This window comes from Dasypus novemcinctus, chromosome 18, assembly GCF_030445035.2.
Source record: "Dasypus novemcinctus isolate mDasNov1 chromosome 18, mDasNov1.1.hap2, whole genome shotgun sequence".
In the NCBI taxonomy this organism is placed as follows: domain Eukaryota; kingdom Metazoa; phylum Chordata; class Mammalia; order Cingulata; family Dasypodidae; genus Dasypus; species Dasypus novemcinctus.
In genome coordinates this window covers 82,280,436-82,295,231 of record NC_080690.1, presented here as the reverse complement: position 1 = coordinate 82,295,231, position 14,796 = coordinate 82,280,436, and the positions used below count along the sequence as shown (strand labels likewise).

At 41.2% G+C, this 14,796-nt stretch overlaps 1 protein-coding gene across 2 annotated transcripts; it reads left to right on the top strand.

Annotated features, from left to right (window-relative positions):
- Positions 1–970: 970 nt before the first annotated feature.
- LOC101443992 (sulfotransferase 2A1-like) lies at positions 971–14,723 on the top strand. 2 transcript variants are annotated; one of them, XM_071209469.1, is made up of 4 exons: positions 971–1,206; positions 2,300–2,517; positions 8,387–8,513; positions 14,409–14,723. In XM_071209469.1, exons 1-4 carry the CDS (start codon positions 1,077–1,079, stop codon positions 14,498–14,500), a joined length of 567 nt encoding a protein of 188 aa, XP_071065570.1. In that variant the 5' UTR covers positions 971–1,076; the 3' UTR covers positions 14,501–14,723. The 2 variants fall into 2 exon arrangements, 1 of the variants encoding a protein (XP_071065570.1); XR_009181685.2 differs by lacking the exons at positions 971–1,206; positions 8,387–8,513; positions 14,409–14,723 and adding an exon at positions 3,061–6,724 and having other exon boundaries at positions 2,382–2,517.
- Positions 14,724–14,796: the final 73 nt, after the last annotated feature.

The following is a 14,796-nucleotide window of genomic DNA, read 5'->3' as shown; positions in this document are numbered from 1 at the left end:
AGGAAAGTGCTCACCCAGATGCTGATGCGGGCTGCTCCAGGAAGAGGGGCACTTGGGGTCAGGAGCTGCCCTTAGTAAAGCCCTTCCCCTCTCCTCCCCTGCCCTGCTGTGGGAAGGGGTCCCAGTGGCCTGCTGTCCCCTTGCTTGCCCCACCCATTAGCTCTTAGGGGACCAGTGGGGAGGCCTTGGCTCAAGCAGTTGGGTGACCTCCTACCACTTGGGAGGTCCAGGGTTTGGTTCCCACTGCCTCCTAAAGAAGTTGAGCAAGTCAGCGAGCTGGCACAATAAGGTGACACACTGAAGAGACGTAAGGAGAAAACACAATGAGAGACACAACAAGCAGGGAGCAGAGGTGGCTAGAGTGATTAGGTGTGTCCCTCCCACATGGAAGTTCACAGCTTTGGTTGTTGGGGACTACTTAAAACAAGAAGATGAACACATAACAAACAGACAGAGTAGACAGTGAGCACATACAAGGGAGGAGGGCAGACAGAAAGAAAATAAATCTTTAAAAGAAAAGACTTCAAGCCTTCATGAGCAAAGTCCTCACCAAATGGCCACCATCTTACATCAACATCCTGCTTGCTAATAAACGATCAAGGACACTCTGCTCAAACAGTGCCTATGGCCCCCAAAGTTAACATAAACGATGCCCCCTTTTGCTCTCCCCATTTCCTTTGTTTCAAGGATTCATATAAGCTGCTCCCCAGCTCACCCCTTCGAGCAGAAAGCTCTGTAGCTGCTGCACCTGTGTGAATGCAACTTTACCTCAATAAACTTGTTCTGCACCCCTCCCTTTTTTTTTTACTTTGCTTTATTTTCAACACAACAAATGCATCCTCTGAAACTACTTTGTTAGCTAATGATTACTCAGGGTCTCATTAGAGAGCCATTTCCTGTCACCCTTGGCATTTTCATGGCTGTGGTCCAGCAAGGCAAACCCAGCAAGCTGCAGATTGTGCAAAGCTCCTGCTTTCATAAAAGCTCAGCTTCCTCAGCACCTGGGATAGGCCAGTAGCTGCTTCCACGACTGCTGACACCTCAGCTGCTAGAAGGCTCCACAGGAAGCATTTGGGATGGCTGCTGATTTTGTATGGGTAGACGGGATTCCTTTCCCTATACACATTTTTGAAAACCTGGAGCTTCTGCGTGATGAATTTGTGGTGAAGGATGAAGATGTCTTCACACTTTCTTACCCAAAGTCAGGTAAGGAAGCAGGATCTGAAACTGAGGAAGGCTGGGGGCCAATGTCACCAGTGTCTGCTCTCTACTGCCCTTTGGCTGTTGGTGATCAGAGCAGCATCCTGTTGATGCCAATGGCAGAGAGAGTCCTCATAATCCAAAGGACCTGACATCATACAGGGCCTTGCTGGAGAGAATCCTAAAGCTGATGCTTGTGATCACAAGGGGTATTTGGGGGGAGAGTTGGTGAAGTATTTCTACCCTGAGATTTCAAGAATGAATGTTAATTAGGTGAAGGGGGGAAGGTGTGTGTATAAAAAGCCTACAGTAAAAAGATACATATTCAAGGAATTGCAAAGCTAGGGACATTTTGTCCCATGTAGGATGGGCAGGAGAGCAACGGGGTGAGGCTGGATGTGTTCACTGTGATAACCAGCAGCCCTAACCACCTAAGGGATCAGCAGTTTTCAAAAGGCCACTGGTGCAAATTTATATTCTTTTAAAAACAGCCCAAACAAGGAACTTTGAGCCTTGGAGTTCACCTGCCCAACATCTGTTTACCATTGATAAGGTAAAACTGGCACCTCTAATGCCAAGAGCTTCCTGCCAGCTGCTCCCCACAGGGCTCCCTCTGGCACATCAGCAGGCCCCTTCTTTTATGTTCTCCTCTAGGAGGGTAGGGGTTTCCCCTGGCTCACATCCTCTCTGTGGTGGGGCTGGCCTCTGGGAGTTTCTGGCTGCAGGAGCTTGCCCCTTGCTTTTATGATTCTTCCATCTAGTGGTCAATTGTTTTTCTTGGTCACCTCTGAAATCCTCAGGTTCAAACTCATTCCAGCTCTGGATATGGAATAAGATAAACTGGTTAGGGGTGAGTATTGTGTGTCTGACAAGGAGGGAGCAAAGAAGAGGGAGCAGCAGGAGCAGGGGATGCCCAGAAAAATGTTTTGAGTACTAAGAACTGACCAAATGCTGCTGAGGAAGGAAAATGAAGAACATCAACATAATTGGGTTTATGGGTGTGGGCATCATCTCTGAAAGAGAAAAGTGCCTTCAAGATGTGGAGGCAGGGCCAAAGGTCAGGCTGTTGTAGGCATCACTTTTTTCTTTCTTTATCTAGGAACCAACTGGTTGTTGGAGATCATCAGCCTGATCCATTCCAGAGGAGATCCCAGCTGGGTCCAGTCTGTGGCCACCTGGGATCGCTCACCGTGGATAGAAAGTGTGAATGGATATGAAGAAATAAGGCAGCGTACACCCAAAAAAGGCCCATGCTTTTACTCCTCCCACCTCCCCATTCAGTTCTTCCCCAAGTCATTCTTCAGTTCCAAAGCCAAGGTGAGCGAACAAGGGCAACGACCCTCTGACCTTCTCAGGCATCCAGAATGCCCATGTTTTAGGGACCAATTTAATATGAGGTTCATTTACGTGAGCATATTAGACAACCTTGTTCCAAGCTATAGTATCTTATACTAAGTAATCTCTGTGATGTGGTGCCCAAAAGTACTGCCTTTATTAGTAAGTTGACCACTCTCCCACCCCAACATTGAGTTGCCCATTTATAGGTTATAAATCAGAACCTATATTTCAGAGGAAATATGGCTTGCTGCTCACATCTGGAACCCAGCTGTGTTTCTCTAATCATGATATCATCTTTTCATGGCATGGCTTTCCCAATCAGAACACCACCTGGGGAGCAGGTATAGCTCAGTGGTTGAGTGCCTGCCTCCCACATATGAGGTCCTGGATTCAATCCCTGGTTCTTCCCCCCACCCGTTAGAAAAGCTCCACATGCCTCATGGATAATTCCAGAAGTTCTTAAGTATGGCTCTAACACTGAGTGACCCTGGGGCAATAAATGTGAATGTGTATTCTCCTTAGATTATTGTTGAAATCATGTGACACCAAAGATGTTGAGTAACTGTTGGAAAGAAATCTTCTTCTGGAAGAAAATAAGGCTCACCCGATTGTGGAGAAGAAAAGAATTTATTTTCAATCTTGCAAGAAGGAGCGCACAACCAGAAAATGTGGCTGGCACCCTGAATAAAGAAAAGTGACACAATTTATACACCTAAGCCTAGCACACAAGCCCTTCCTCTGTTTCTCCATAGATGGGATACTTCAGAAGTTACAGCCTATCCGAGAAGATTTAACCTTCCCGTGCAAAAGTTTGTAATTAACAACTTCCCCCATCACATTCCAACCGTTTTAGTTTTTACCTGCTCCCCTTTGTCAAATAAGGAATGGAATTTAGTGCTGAATTGGTATTGACTTACCTCTTTCTTGGGAATCATTTTATTGCCTGTAGGACTGGCTTAAGCTGGTTTCCTTTGTTGCTGTTTAACCCGGGAGTGGGAGACTGAGGCAGTAGGCTGCCAGGTTATATTAATCAATATTGTCTTCCTTTATGTGAAAACTAAACTAATCTTCATTTCTTACAGTAACTTACATGAAACTCCCTCATTAAACCATCTTATGTGATATGGTAGTAGAAGTATTATCAAAGGATTCTAAAACCACAGTGTGCTAGATTATGTTAATGTTGTGTTGTATTTCTCTCCCTCTACTTGTTTATTGTCAGGTTCATTTGTTTCACTGATTTCTCCAGGGGCATGGAGGTTATGCTTATTTTGTTACTTTTTATTTATTTATTTTTACCATTTTACACTAACCTGGCATAATGTTTGGTACAATATAGAGACTTTAGAAAATATTAGATAAAGAATGAATAAAAACAAAACAAAAATGACCCAAAACCAAGGTCTGGAAAACTATTTGGGTTTTGTTTCAGAAAATTCTGGTTTGAATCTTGGCTTTCCAGCTTTTAAGAGCAATAGTGCAATGCCTTTGCAGCTCAAATAGGTGGTATTCATTCCTGAATTCATTTATTCTTTTATGCATGCATTCCTGCATTTTTTTCTTCATATATTTTTAGATATTATATATCTAGTATGTGTTAGGCTCCATAAAAGAAAAAAAAATGTGCTGACTGAGGTCAACTCAAGTCAGCTCCTAAAGGATTAAGTGAAAAAAGACAATGAGTAGACCTATAATTAGCTACTTCCATAGCAATAATACTGCTTAGTGATTGCCTGCCATTGTATCTGACCCATGGCATGCTCAAGAAATAAGACCTATTTTTTTAAAAGATTTATTTGTTTATTTATTTCTCTCCCCTCCCCCTGACCCCAGTTGTCTGTTCTCTGTGTCCATCCGCTGCATCCTCCTTGTCCGCTTCTGTTGTGGCCAGTGGCATGGGAATCTGTGTTTCTTTTCATTGCGTCATCTTGCTGTGTCAGCTCTCCGTGTGTGTGGTGCCATTCCGGGGCAGGCTGCACCTTCCTCTGTACTGGGTAGCTCTCCTTCTGGGGCACACTCCCCATGTATGAGGCTCCCCTACATGGGGGACACCCCTGCATGGCAGGGCATTCTTTGGGCACATCAGCACTGTGCATGGGCCAGCTGCACACAGGAGACCTATTTTTAAAAACATCATAATTATATTAAGAGAGTGAAGCAGGGAGAGAAATGTAAGGAGGGTATTGGGCCTCCCAGGAGGGCAGGGGTTTGCAGGTGGAGTATGGATGGAAGCTTTGGTCCTTCATTTAGGGTCTGAGCAAGGGAAAGCTGGGGTGTTGAACTGTGTGACTGAAGCTTTTGATCCGCTAGATGGGGACAACCTGGAGACAGAACAAGGTGGAGCAGAGCAACTGTGCCATGGGCACCTGAGATGATAAATGTAAAAATGGCTTTACTGTGCTGTCAATTTGCTGTAAAAAGTTGTCTGCCTTTTAAGTGAATTACAGGAGGAAAAATATTATCTTTAATATTTGCCCACTTACTTACTGTTTCTGAGGCTTTTTATACTTTCCTACAGATGCATTACCATTTTCTCTCATACTGAGAGACTTGTTTTAGCATTTTTTAAAATTACATTTTTAATTTATTTTTAAAAGATACATAGGTCTCACAAAATGTTAACTTAAAAAATATAGGAGGTTCCCATGGGCCCCACTCCCCAAGCAGGTTTTATGGTAGGGTAGAGCTGCTGGTAATAGATTCTCAGCTTTCATGGATAAAGGATTCAGGGCTAATGGTTGTGTGTGCATGCATGGATGTGTTTTCCTTCCAGCACTTTAAAGCCAGCTTTCCACTTTCTTTGGGTCTATATATTTTCCGATGAGGAGCCAGGAGGAATTCTCACCTTTTTCACACTGTACAAAACGTTAGCATGTTTCTCTGGCTGCCTGGGTGCCTCCCTGGGTGCAGGGGTGTTGATGAGCTAAGGGCAGCTGCCATCTTGGTGAGTCTCCAGCGACCTTGTGCCATGCCTGGAGCCCAGCTGTGTGCCTCAGTTTATGGGGTGTGCTGGCAGCCGTTCCGGGCTCCATCTCTCTAGACCGGCCTCCTTTCTGGGGTCTCATTCTCTCCATTTCAGTCACCCCAGCATCCCCAAGTCATGACTTCTGCCCCCGTGCCTCAGCATGACTGAGCTCACCTTGTAGCTCCCTCCATTTCATTTGAGAAATTGTCCCCAACAGAGAATGGGGAGATCATGGCCCTCAATTCCTTAGTTCCCTGTGCCTGTGAATCCAAGTCTTGCTCAGCCTCTCAGTAACTCCCTCAAAACTGTTGTCTGAAATATTGTAATTACTTTTATAGTTTTCTATGGCAGCAGCATTAGTTTAGTACCTGCTCCTCTGTCATGTCAGAAGAAGAAATTCTATTTCATTGCTATTTCTCCAAGGGGAAGAAGAGACAGGATTGAGGTAGGAGATGACTGAGAGGTAAACTGATTTTTTGCATAGATTTCAGGGCCTCAGTATTATCACAAAATAATAAAGTTGAAGAAGAAGGAATATTTAGGAAACAATATTCCTTGAGAAACTTCTAATGTAGAAGCTTAAATGCAAATGACTCTCTTTATGCTTTCACAAAAATAGGCAAAATCTCTCCTCCCCTCAATTATGACAAAAATCCTAGTGGACCTTGAGTCTCCCAAATTTGGCTTTCCATCAGCCTTGCTGAGAGGAAACTTTTCTCAACTGCTCAAGGTAAAAAACCTAGTCGTAGGCCAGGTCCTCTCTATGTCAATGTGGTTCTCTCCTGAAAACATGAGAGGGAGAAAGAGAGAGGGGAGGGGGAGAGGGAAATGGGGAGAGAGGGAGAGAAAACTTCAGCAGAGAAGAAAGCCTGAGAGAACCCCCCCCCCTTCCCTCTTTCAATCCTTCAGCAACAACCACTCAGGGCTGCTGGCTGTCTGGTTGCAATGCCCTCTGCAAGCCCCTGGGGACTAGCCACATTTCATGGTTACAGTTACTCAGATATAGAAAGGCTGCAGGAATTTTAACAATATATAGGTATGTTCATGAAAATAGCTAATAAATGCTTTGTAACATGGGTATGAATATATGTATTATATAATATATGGTTATTTATACTTTATAAATATGTACTTAAAGAACATATATCTTATGTATTATTTGTAACATTACATAAAATAGTTATGTGTATATATAAATATAAGAACCACATATAAAATTATTTGTGCTATATTAAAAATTTATATGAATACATATATGTTTATTACATATGTGTAAATATGTGCATTATAAATAAATGGAATTTCATATATTTTACATACATAAAATATAAAGACATATAGTAATATATGTACGCAATATTGTGTTTTACTTGACACGTATATTTACATACACATGTAATGTGTACTGTAGTTCAAATTAAACATATACTACACTATATATTATATACATATATACTATATAAAATTATATAATTATGTATCTATTGACACATGCATATATTTTGCATGTAGAATAGTATGAGTACTAATATTTTTATAGTGTGCATAATTCATATACTTTTCATGTACTATAAACAGAAAAACACTGTATATGTCAATATGGTATATATACTATATAAATATGTATTTACATATAGTAGATATAATTTATTGATATATTTATATTATAAAACAACTTACATGTTTAGAAGAAATTTAAAAATAAAACATTTCTGAGTGTGGTCACACATGGGGGTGCCAAAGATATGGGGAAAGCATGAGGCACGCAGGAAGAATGATGCCATGAATGTTCTCCTGCTCAGGTTGACATGTTTGTCATTTTACCAAACACTAAAGTTTTCTTTTGTATGTTTTTTATACTTCACTAAAATATGATCATAAGGGAAATGCTGTCATGTAAGGTACATCCTCCCATGGTAAAATCACACCTCTTCCGTTTGCTAATGTACTGATTTCTAGCAAATTTCTTAACATAAAATATTATGCTGTCTTGCTTGTCCTCATAAAATTACTATTATACTGCAGATAAAGTGCTGCAATGGTTGGTTGCTGACACATGGCACATTCACAGTAAGTGTTATTAGTTATTGTAACTATTTATATTGTCCTGATTATTACTATTACCACATTGTTCTCACCATATTATAAAAGAGGAAACTGAGACTCAGAGAAGGGATCTCACTTGGGCAAGTCACATAACCAAAGACTCAGGACTCCGGGCATGTCCAGGTACAGCCCTGGGGTAGGCAGGTGGTCAGAACTGGATCCAGCACATCCTAGAGTGTTTTCAGGTTTATTGATACCATTTTTCTCTGAGATTTCTGAATTGACAGCAGCATAACAAAGTTGTTCATCCCACCATTTTGAATTTTATAATAAATAGAACATGTGTACACCGTTAGCCATTAATATCTGTCTGATTTGTGACTGGGAAATGCTGATTTAGTGAACACTTATAGGTAAAGAAGCTGGGACCTGGAGCATGAAATGTCTGGAAGAGCACTGATTAGGGAGGGAGTCAGGGACAGAGTCCCAGCAAAACTCAGGTTTCCTGATTCACACCCCAGGTCAGCTTACACAGTGGCACCAATATAGCATAACACCATTTTCCCTTCGAAGTACTGCAGGACTTTCCCTTGGCTTGTATTGAAATGTCCTTGAGGGCAGAAACAACCCATGTCTTTTTCACTGTTCTATCTAGAGTAGCTAAATAAATTCCTGGCACACAGTAGGTCCTCAGCAAACATTACTAAAGGAATGAATGGAAGAAGATTGACATGTAGCCACATTTTAATGGGGAATAGCTCTTTTGCCATTTTCTAAAATCTAGGAGCAAGGGAATGAGATCCATTTATTTCTCACTTTTTTTTCTTTTGCACTTAGGCTATTTACATAATCAGAAATCCCAGAGATATCATTACTTCTGGTTATTTCTTTTGGAGAGGAATGAGGACTGCAAAACCTCCAGAGTCATTTGAACAGTTCTTTCAATGGTTCCTCCAGGGAAATAGTGAGTTTGTCTCAAAATATGGTTCTCTATGGAATGGTGGATTCCTGCACCTCTAATCCAAGTAACACTGTCTCAGGGTAAATACTGACATTGCCCTCCAACCTTGATGTCAGTAAGCCTCTAGTACTTCCCACCTTAGTCTACACACTTTGCCCCTTCACAGGTTTTCCAATTATTCTTTTTAGACACATGGATACTCATGTTCCCCCACTCCACCCTCTTTGTAGATCTCCTTATTCTGAATATCAGCTAATCCTTGGATTTCCTCTTCATGCCTCCTCTGCCCTTGATTGCTAGACTTCAGTGTTTGTTCTTTCATCTTTCACCTTCCTCATTCCTCTATCGTTATGATAAATCCAAATATTTTTATTAATTACCTTTATTAAGAGGAGAAATGTCCTCTTTGTCTCTCTCTTCTAGAATGGCTTTTTCTGAACCCATCTAGAGACTGTGGGTTTTCATGACTCTGTGCCTTCTACCTGCAAGAATATATGCAACATAATGGACATGTCATCTATATCATGTTAGGGTTAAATCCCGTGATCTATGACTTCATTTTTGTTTCCTGGCTACTAAAACAAATACCATGTGCTGGTTGGCTTAAACAGTGGGAATTTATTGGCTCAGACTTTTGAGGCCAGATGTCCAAAACCAAGGCATCATCATCAAGGTGATGCTTTCTCATGGAAGACTGAGTTCTTGGCCTGGTGACCGGCAATGCTTGTCCTTGGCTTTTCTGTTACGTGGCAGCCTCTCCTGGCTTCTCCACTTGCCATCGACTTCTGGCTTTTTCAGGTGACTTTCTCTCTATGTGTCTGAATTTCATTCTGCTTATAAAGGAATCCAGGAATAGGATTAAGGCTTTTCCTGATCCATTGGCCACACCTTACCTGAAGTAATCTCATTAAAGTGTCCTATTTAAGGTGGGTTCTCACCTACAGGAATGGATTATGGTTAAGAACACATTTTTGTGGGAAGCGTGGCACTAAGCCAGCTCTCACCTGCTTTATGCAGAAGACTGTCCTTCCTCTTCCTCTCTTTGGACCCCTCCAGGTGATTCTCAGTGGAGCTTCCCTGCAGCTTTTCAAATTCCAGATGATCTCTTTTTCATGGTTTGTCCTCCTGCTCAAGCAAAATCTTTTCCTTTTATTCAACTGATACAACTACTGATCCCTCTCATCTCCATTCCTGCCTTGCTGCAGGTTTCTCTTTGTTCACACTTGATTCAAGCTGCATGTGCTAAGCACCGGAAACACCATATTGCTTTTGTCCTCGACATGAGGTTTACCTCAACTGTTACCAAAAATCCTATAAATTGCCTCTTGAGCATTTTGTTCCAGTTCCTGCCATGGAGTGTCCACCTGCTCAAAAGGACATTGCTGTGAGAACCAGTTAGAATTCCAATACCTCCACCTTTTTTCTTCTATCTCCTTTAGGTGCACAGGCATCTCTCTTTCAGCCAAAATAAATGAAAACTGATTTTATCTAGATTAACCCACATGAGGACTGCCTGCTGCCCATGCTTAAGGAGCATTTGAACACATCTACCCACATCAGCATGAGCAGCTGGAGAAAACAAAGCATAGGAATATGTCTGAGTCCTTTGAAAGCTTGTGCATGTCATTCATAGAGGACCCCAGATGATAGCTACTTAGCAGGAGAGAGGAACAGCTGCCAGTGGCTAAGGACTGGAGGGAGGGAGGGGGCTGTGGGCATTTAAGGGCACCCTGAGTGATCCCTGTGTTGAGGGGGCTGTTCTCTAGGTAAACTGTGATGGTGGGTACCTGCATGTGCACATTTCAAAAAATTACCTGAATCTAAACACACACACAGGAGTAAATCTGGGAGACTCTGAATAATATCAGTAGACAGTATCAATACACGTTCTTAGCTGTGATAATATACTATAGTTTTGCAAGATGTTAACACCGGGGGAAGCTGTGAAAAGGGTACCCAGATTTTTCTCTAGTCTTTTTTTTTTTTAAGATTCATTTTATTTATTTTCCCCCTTCCTCCTCATTTCCCCCTCCCCTACCTTTTTGCTGTCTGTGTCCATTTGTAGTGTGATCTTCTGTATCCATTTCTTTTGGTCTTCTCTTTTTCACCTTTTCTCCTCTGGATTCACCAGGATTTGATCCTGGGGACCTCTGGTGTGGAGAGCGGTTGCCTGTCAGCTGTACCACCTCAGTTCCTGGTTTCTAGTGGGCTTCACCTTGACCCTCCCTTTTTTCTCTCTTTTACTGCATCATCATTTTGCTGCATGACCCATTTGTGCAGGCACTGGCTTGCCACATGGGCGCTGGCTCACCATGTGGGCACTGGCTCACTGCACAGGCACACTTTCTCTTCTTTTTCCCCAGGAGGCCCCAGGGATGGAGTGCAGGCCCTCCCATATGGTAGGCAGAAGTCCTATCACTTGAGCCACATCCACTTCCTTCTCTAGTCTTTCTTACAACTGTTTGTGAATCTATCTCAAAATAAAAGGCTTAAATATTTTTAAAATCTAAACTATGATGATATAAACAAGAAACAAATGCACCATGCTTTGTGTAAAGGTCACTACTGTCGACTGGGTTCCTGCAGTAGAACCAATTGCTAGCTTTCTCTTATCTTTTCAAGCATTTCAGATGATAATGTATAGCTTTTTAATGGAAAACATAAAAGATAATTGTGATGGTTAAACTAGTGTGTCAACTCGGCCAGGTAATTGTGCCAAATTGTTTGGTCAAGCAAGCACTGGGCTAACTGTAATACAAGGGCATCTACAGACTTTAGTCACCATTGACTTTACTGCAGTGGTAAATCTTAGATCACTGATTACAATTACATCAATCAGAGAGAGTTCCATCAGCAATGAGTGAAGCTTAACCCAATCAGTTGAATGCCTTAAAACGGCAAGTGATTCTAGCATTGAGAGAGAATTTCCCAGCTTGTCTTTGGTCATTGGCTCCTAGTACTCCTCAAGAAATTTCATTGGACTTTCATTGGAGGCCCTGGTTTTAGCCTGCCTACAGAACCTGGAATTGTTCATCCTCACAGACATGTGAAAGACTTTTATAAAATCATATACTATTGACAGATCTCTTGTTGATTCTATTTTCCTAGAGAACCTTGACTAATACATAGTCAATTGTAAAAACAATGGGTTAATGATCCCTCTGCTAAAGTACCCACAGCCCAGCTTCAATGCTTTTCAATTAATTATCATCTATTAATCATCCTACTTATCACCCGTCTTATTCCCCTGTACTATTTTCAAGCAAAATTAAGCTATCACCATGGAAATAGTAAGGGATAAACATATGCAAAGGTACTACACCTCACTCAAAATAAGACAGGTGTGAATTTAAACTATATTACCTTTTCTCATCTCTTGTGTTGACCAGTGTACTAATTTCCCATTGCTGCTCAACATGTGACCACAGACTTAGAGGTTTAAACAAAACAAATTTTTTAATCTTATACTTCGGGAGATCATAAGTCTGAAATGAGACTTAAGGGGCAAAACTCAAGGTGTCTATCAGCAGAGCTGCATTCCTCTTTTGAGGCTCTGGGGGACAATCTGTTTCTTGGCTTTTTGAGTTTCTAGAGGTAACCAGTGTTACTTGGCTCATGGCCACATCATTCCAAACTCTGCTTTCATCATCACATCTTCTTCTGTGACTCTGACACCTACCTCCCTATTAGAAGAACCTTTTTGATTACACTGGCCCCAAGTATAATCAAGATCTTCTCAAGATCCTTAATTTAAACTAGCATTAACATAGTCATAGTTTCCAGGGATTTTAATGTGTATGTCTTTCTGTCTATGACAGTAAATGTTCAAAACCCTAGAAATGCCTTGGTAATGAGACTGTTGGTAGACAGGCATGATCATTTGTTCCTGGTGGGAAAGGAAAATGGTCCAAGCCTAGGAAGGCTTATTTTGCAAAATCTAACAAAATTAGATGTGCATTTTCCATTTGATGCAGGATTCTTACTTTTTTATATGAAAGAATATATTAGAAAAAGTGCAGAAAGGAGGGGTATACTGGGCTGTTCAAATCAGCCTTCTTTATAATAGGAAAAATAAACAACCAGAACAAATCATCTGCCAACAATGTAACAGAATGCTAATTAATGTAAAAATGACTTCTTTTATCCTACCACAGAGTGGTCTAGAATCCATTATTAAGTAAAAACAATTAAGATGTGGGGAAAAGTGCATAGAGTATGAAAGCACTTGCCTAAGATTGGTGGACAAGCACTGGAAAGCACACAAGAAGAGGTTTCACACACCTGGAGTGGGAGGTATTGGAAAGACCATGGAGATTCAACAAGAAATGAAGCTAATAATACCTTCCTGATCAAGATCATGGACTGCCGTAGATATTGTATTAAAGAGTATGGACTTCGATCTGTATTTCTATTAAAAATAATTATTTCTGAAGTGTACCCTGGGTTTATGCAAATGGATTTCCATAAAAGATACTTTTAAAGGGTTGTAATACCTAAAATATCTTTCACATTATTCAATGTGCTCACATTTTAGGAGACTCCTTTGCAGAACCATGGAGTAAACATATTCTCCACTACAAGCCTTTTTCTTTTAGCAGCACAATATGCCCTAATTGACTATGATCTTGCATTGTTTCTACATACAATGTTCTTTTCTAGGAGTTTCTACTCTCTGTGATCAAATTTTGATTATTCAACCTATTACTAGGTGTTTCTCAGAGGACAAATGGCATAAATTCTTTAAGACCCAGTTTGCTTCTTGGGTAAAGAGGACTTTGGGATGTATTAATAGAGTGCCTAGATCTTGTCACTACTCAAAAATTTGGGTGACTTTATTGCAAGGTAAGAAATAGCTTTCATTTTAATTTTTGGAATTTTTGGATTCCAAGGTCTTGCTTGGAGTTTATAATCTACACTATGTCCAGAAACTCAACTCATCATGTGAGCCCTGATGCCATCATCTAAAAAACCAGAGGTGCTACTTAATTAGACCAAACTGTTACTTGCAAACAACATTAAATATCACAAATTACTCAAGCAAAAAGTAAATTATGAAAATGCCATTCTTTATCAGTGAACTCCAATATAGGAATTCACCTCGACCTTACTAAGGAACAATTGGAACCCTGGAGTCAACCAGAACATCCTGCATCTCTGCTTGAGAATTTTGTTTGTTTTTGTTCTCAGCATAGGTTTCTATTGTTTTCTGTCAATGTGACCTGAAAAAGAGCTCACCATTCCTGGAATTGGGGACCTATATTTTGTTGTTGAGACAGCAAGGGTCAGCTTTTTTCTCTTCATGTCCCGGGTAGAGGCACTGGTCATCATGGGTCATAAACCCCAGTCTGAAAACATCAGCAATATTCAAGTACTGGGGTAACTTAGGGCATGACTTCTTAAACTACAGTCCTTTGAATAAAGTAAATGTGTGAGTAAAACTTTTCATAAAATGTGCTGTTTCAAAGGTATGGGGTGGGTGAAGAACAGGAAGTTCTGTGTCTGCTATACTTAATCACATTTTCTTTTGGTATCGGGGAAATAAATTATATTCATAATGGAAAGAACAAAAACTTTCACTCCATATTATATTGAGTCCATAACACATGAACTCCTTACTTTGCTATCTCAATTTCCTTCAAATTCTGAATTTTATTTCTCTCTATGTGAAATTGGTTTTAAAATATTTTATCCTATAGAACAACTAGTGTTTTGCCATCAATGGGGTAAATGCAAAACACTATTTCTCATTAAAATTGGGGAAATGGAAAAGAATGTCCACTACTGCAGTCATTTACTCCTCAAATATATATGGCATGTCTATAATTGGCCAGAATATTATGAGCAACTGGCACACAAGGGTGACCCAAATGACACCTTTTCTCTCCACTTCTCTTGCAGTGTCATATGGATCATGGTTTGACCATATTCGTGGCTGGCTGTCAATGAGGGGAAAAGATAATTTCCTGATAGTGGCATATGAGGAGTTGTGAGGCAGGGCACGTGGCCGTTTGGTTAAAACAATTGGCAAACTCTGTGCTTTGAGATGTCTCGTCTCACACTGAGTGAGTACATGGAGCGGGTAGTCTTTCGCCCCCCTGTCACTCCCGCCTCCCACGGCTGCCTCCCTTCTCACTTCCCCTGTTCTGCAAGGCCGCAGAGGTTTCGGTTCCCCTCCTCCCACGGCTTGCACTCGCGCGCAGCACCAGACCCCCTCCCCCTTCAGATCGCACGCACAACCCCCGACCTCCCCCTGGTCCCCCATAACCAATCAGCAACCTTCCTCCTG

Excerpts from the sequence above, each read along its gene's own strand:
- LOC101443992 (XM_071209469.1), top strand. The coding sequence starts at position 1,077 with ATGGCTGCTGATTTTGTATGGGTAGACGGGATTCCTTTCCCTATACAC. Across the intron at positions 2,518-8,386 it reads TCTTCAGTTCCAAAGCCAAG|GCTATTTACATAATCAGAAA; the intron begins GTGAGCGAACAA and ends TTTTGCACTTAG. Across the intron at positions 8,514-14,408 it reads ATGGTTCCTCCAGGGAAATA|TGTCATATGGATCATGGTTT; the intron begins GTGAGTTTGTCT and ends CTTCTCTTGCAG.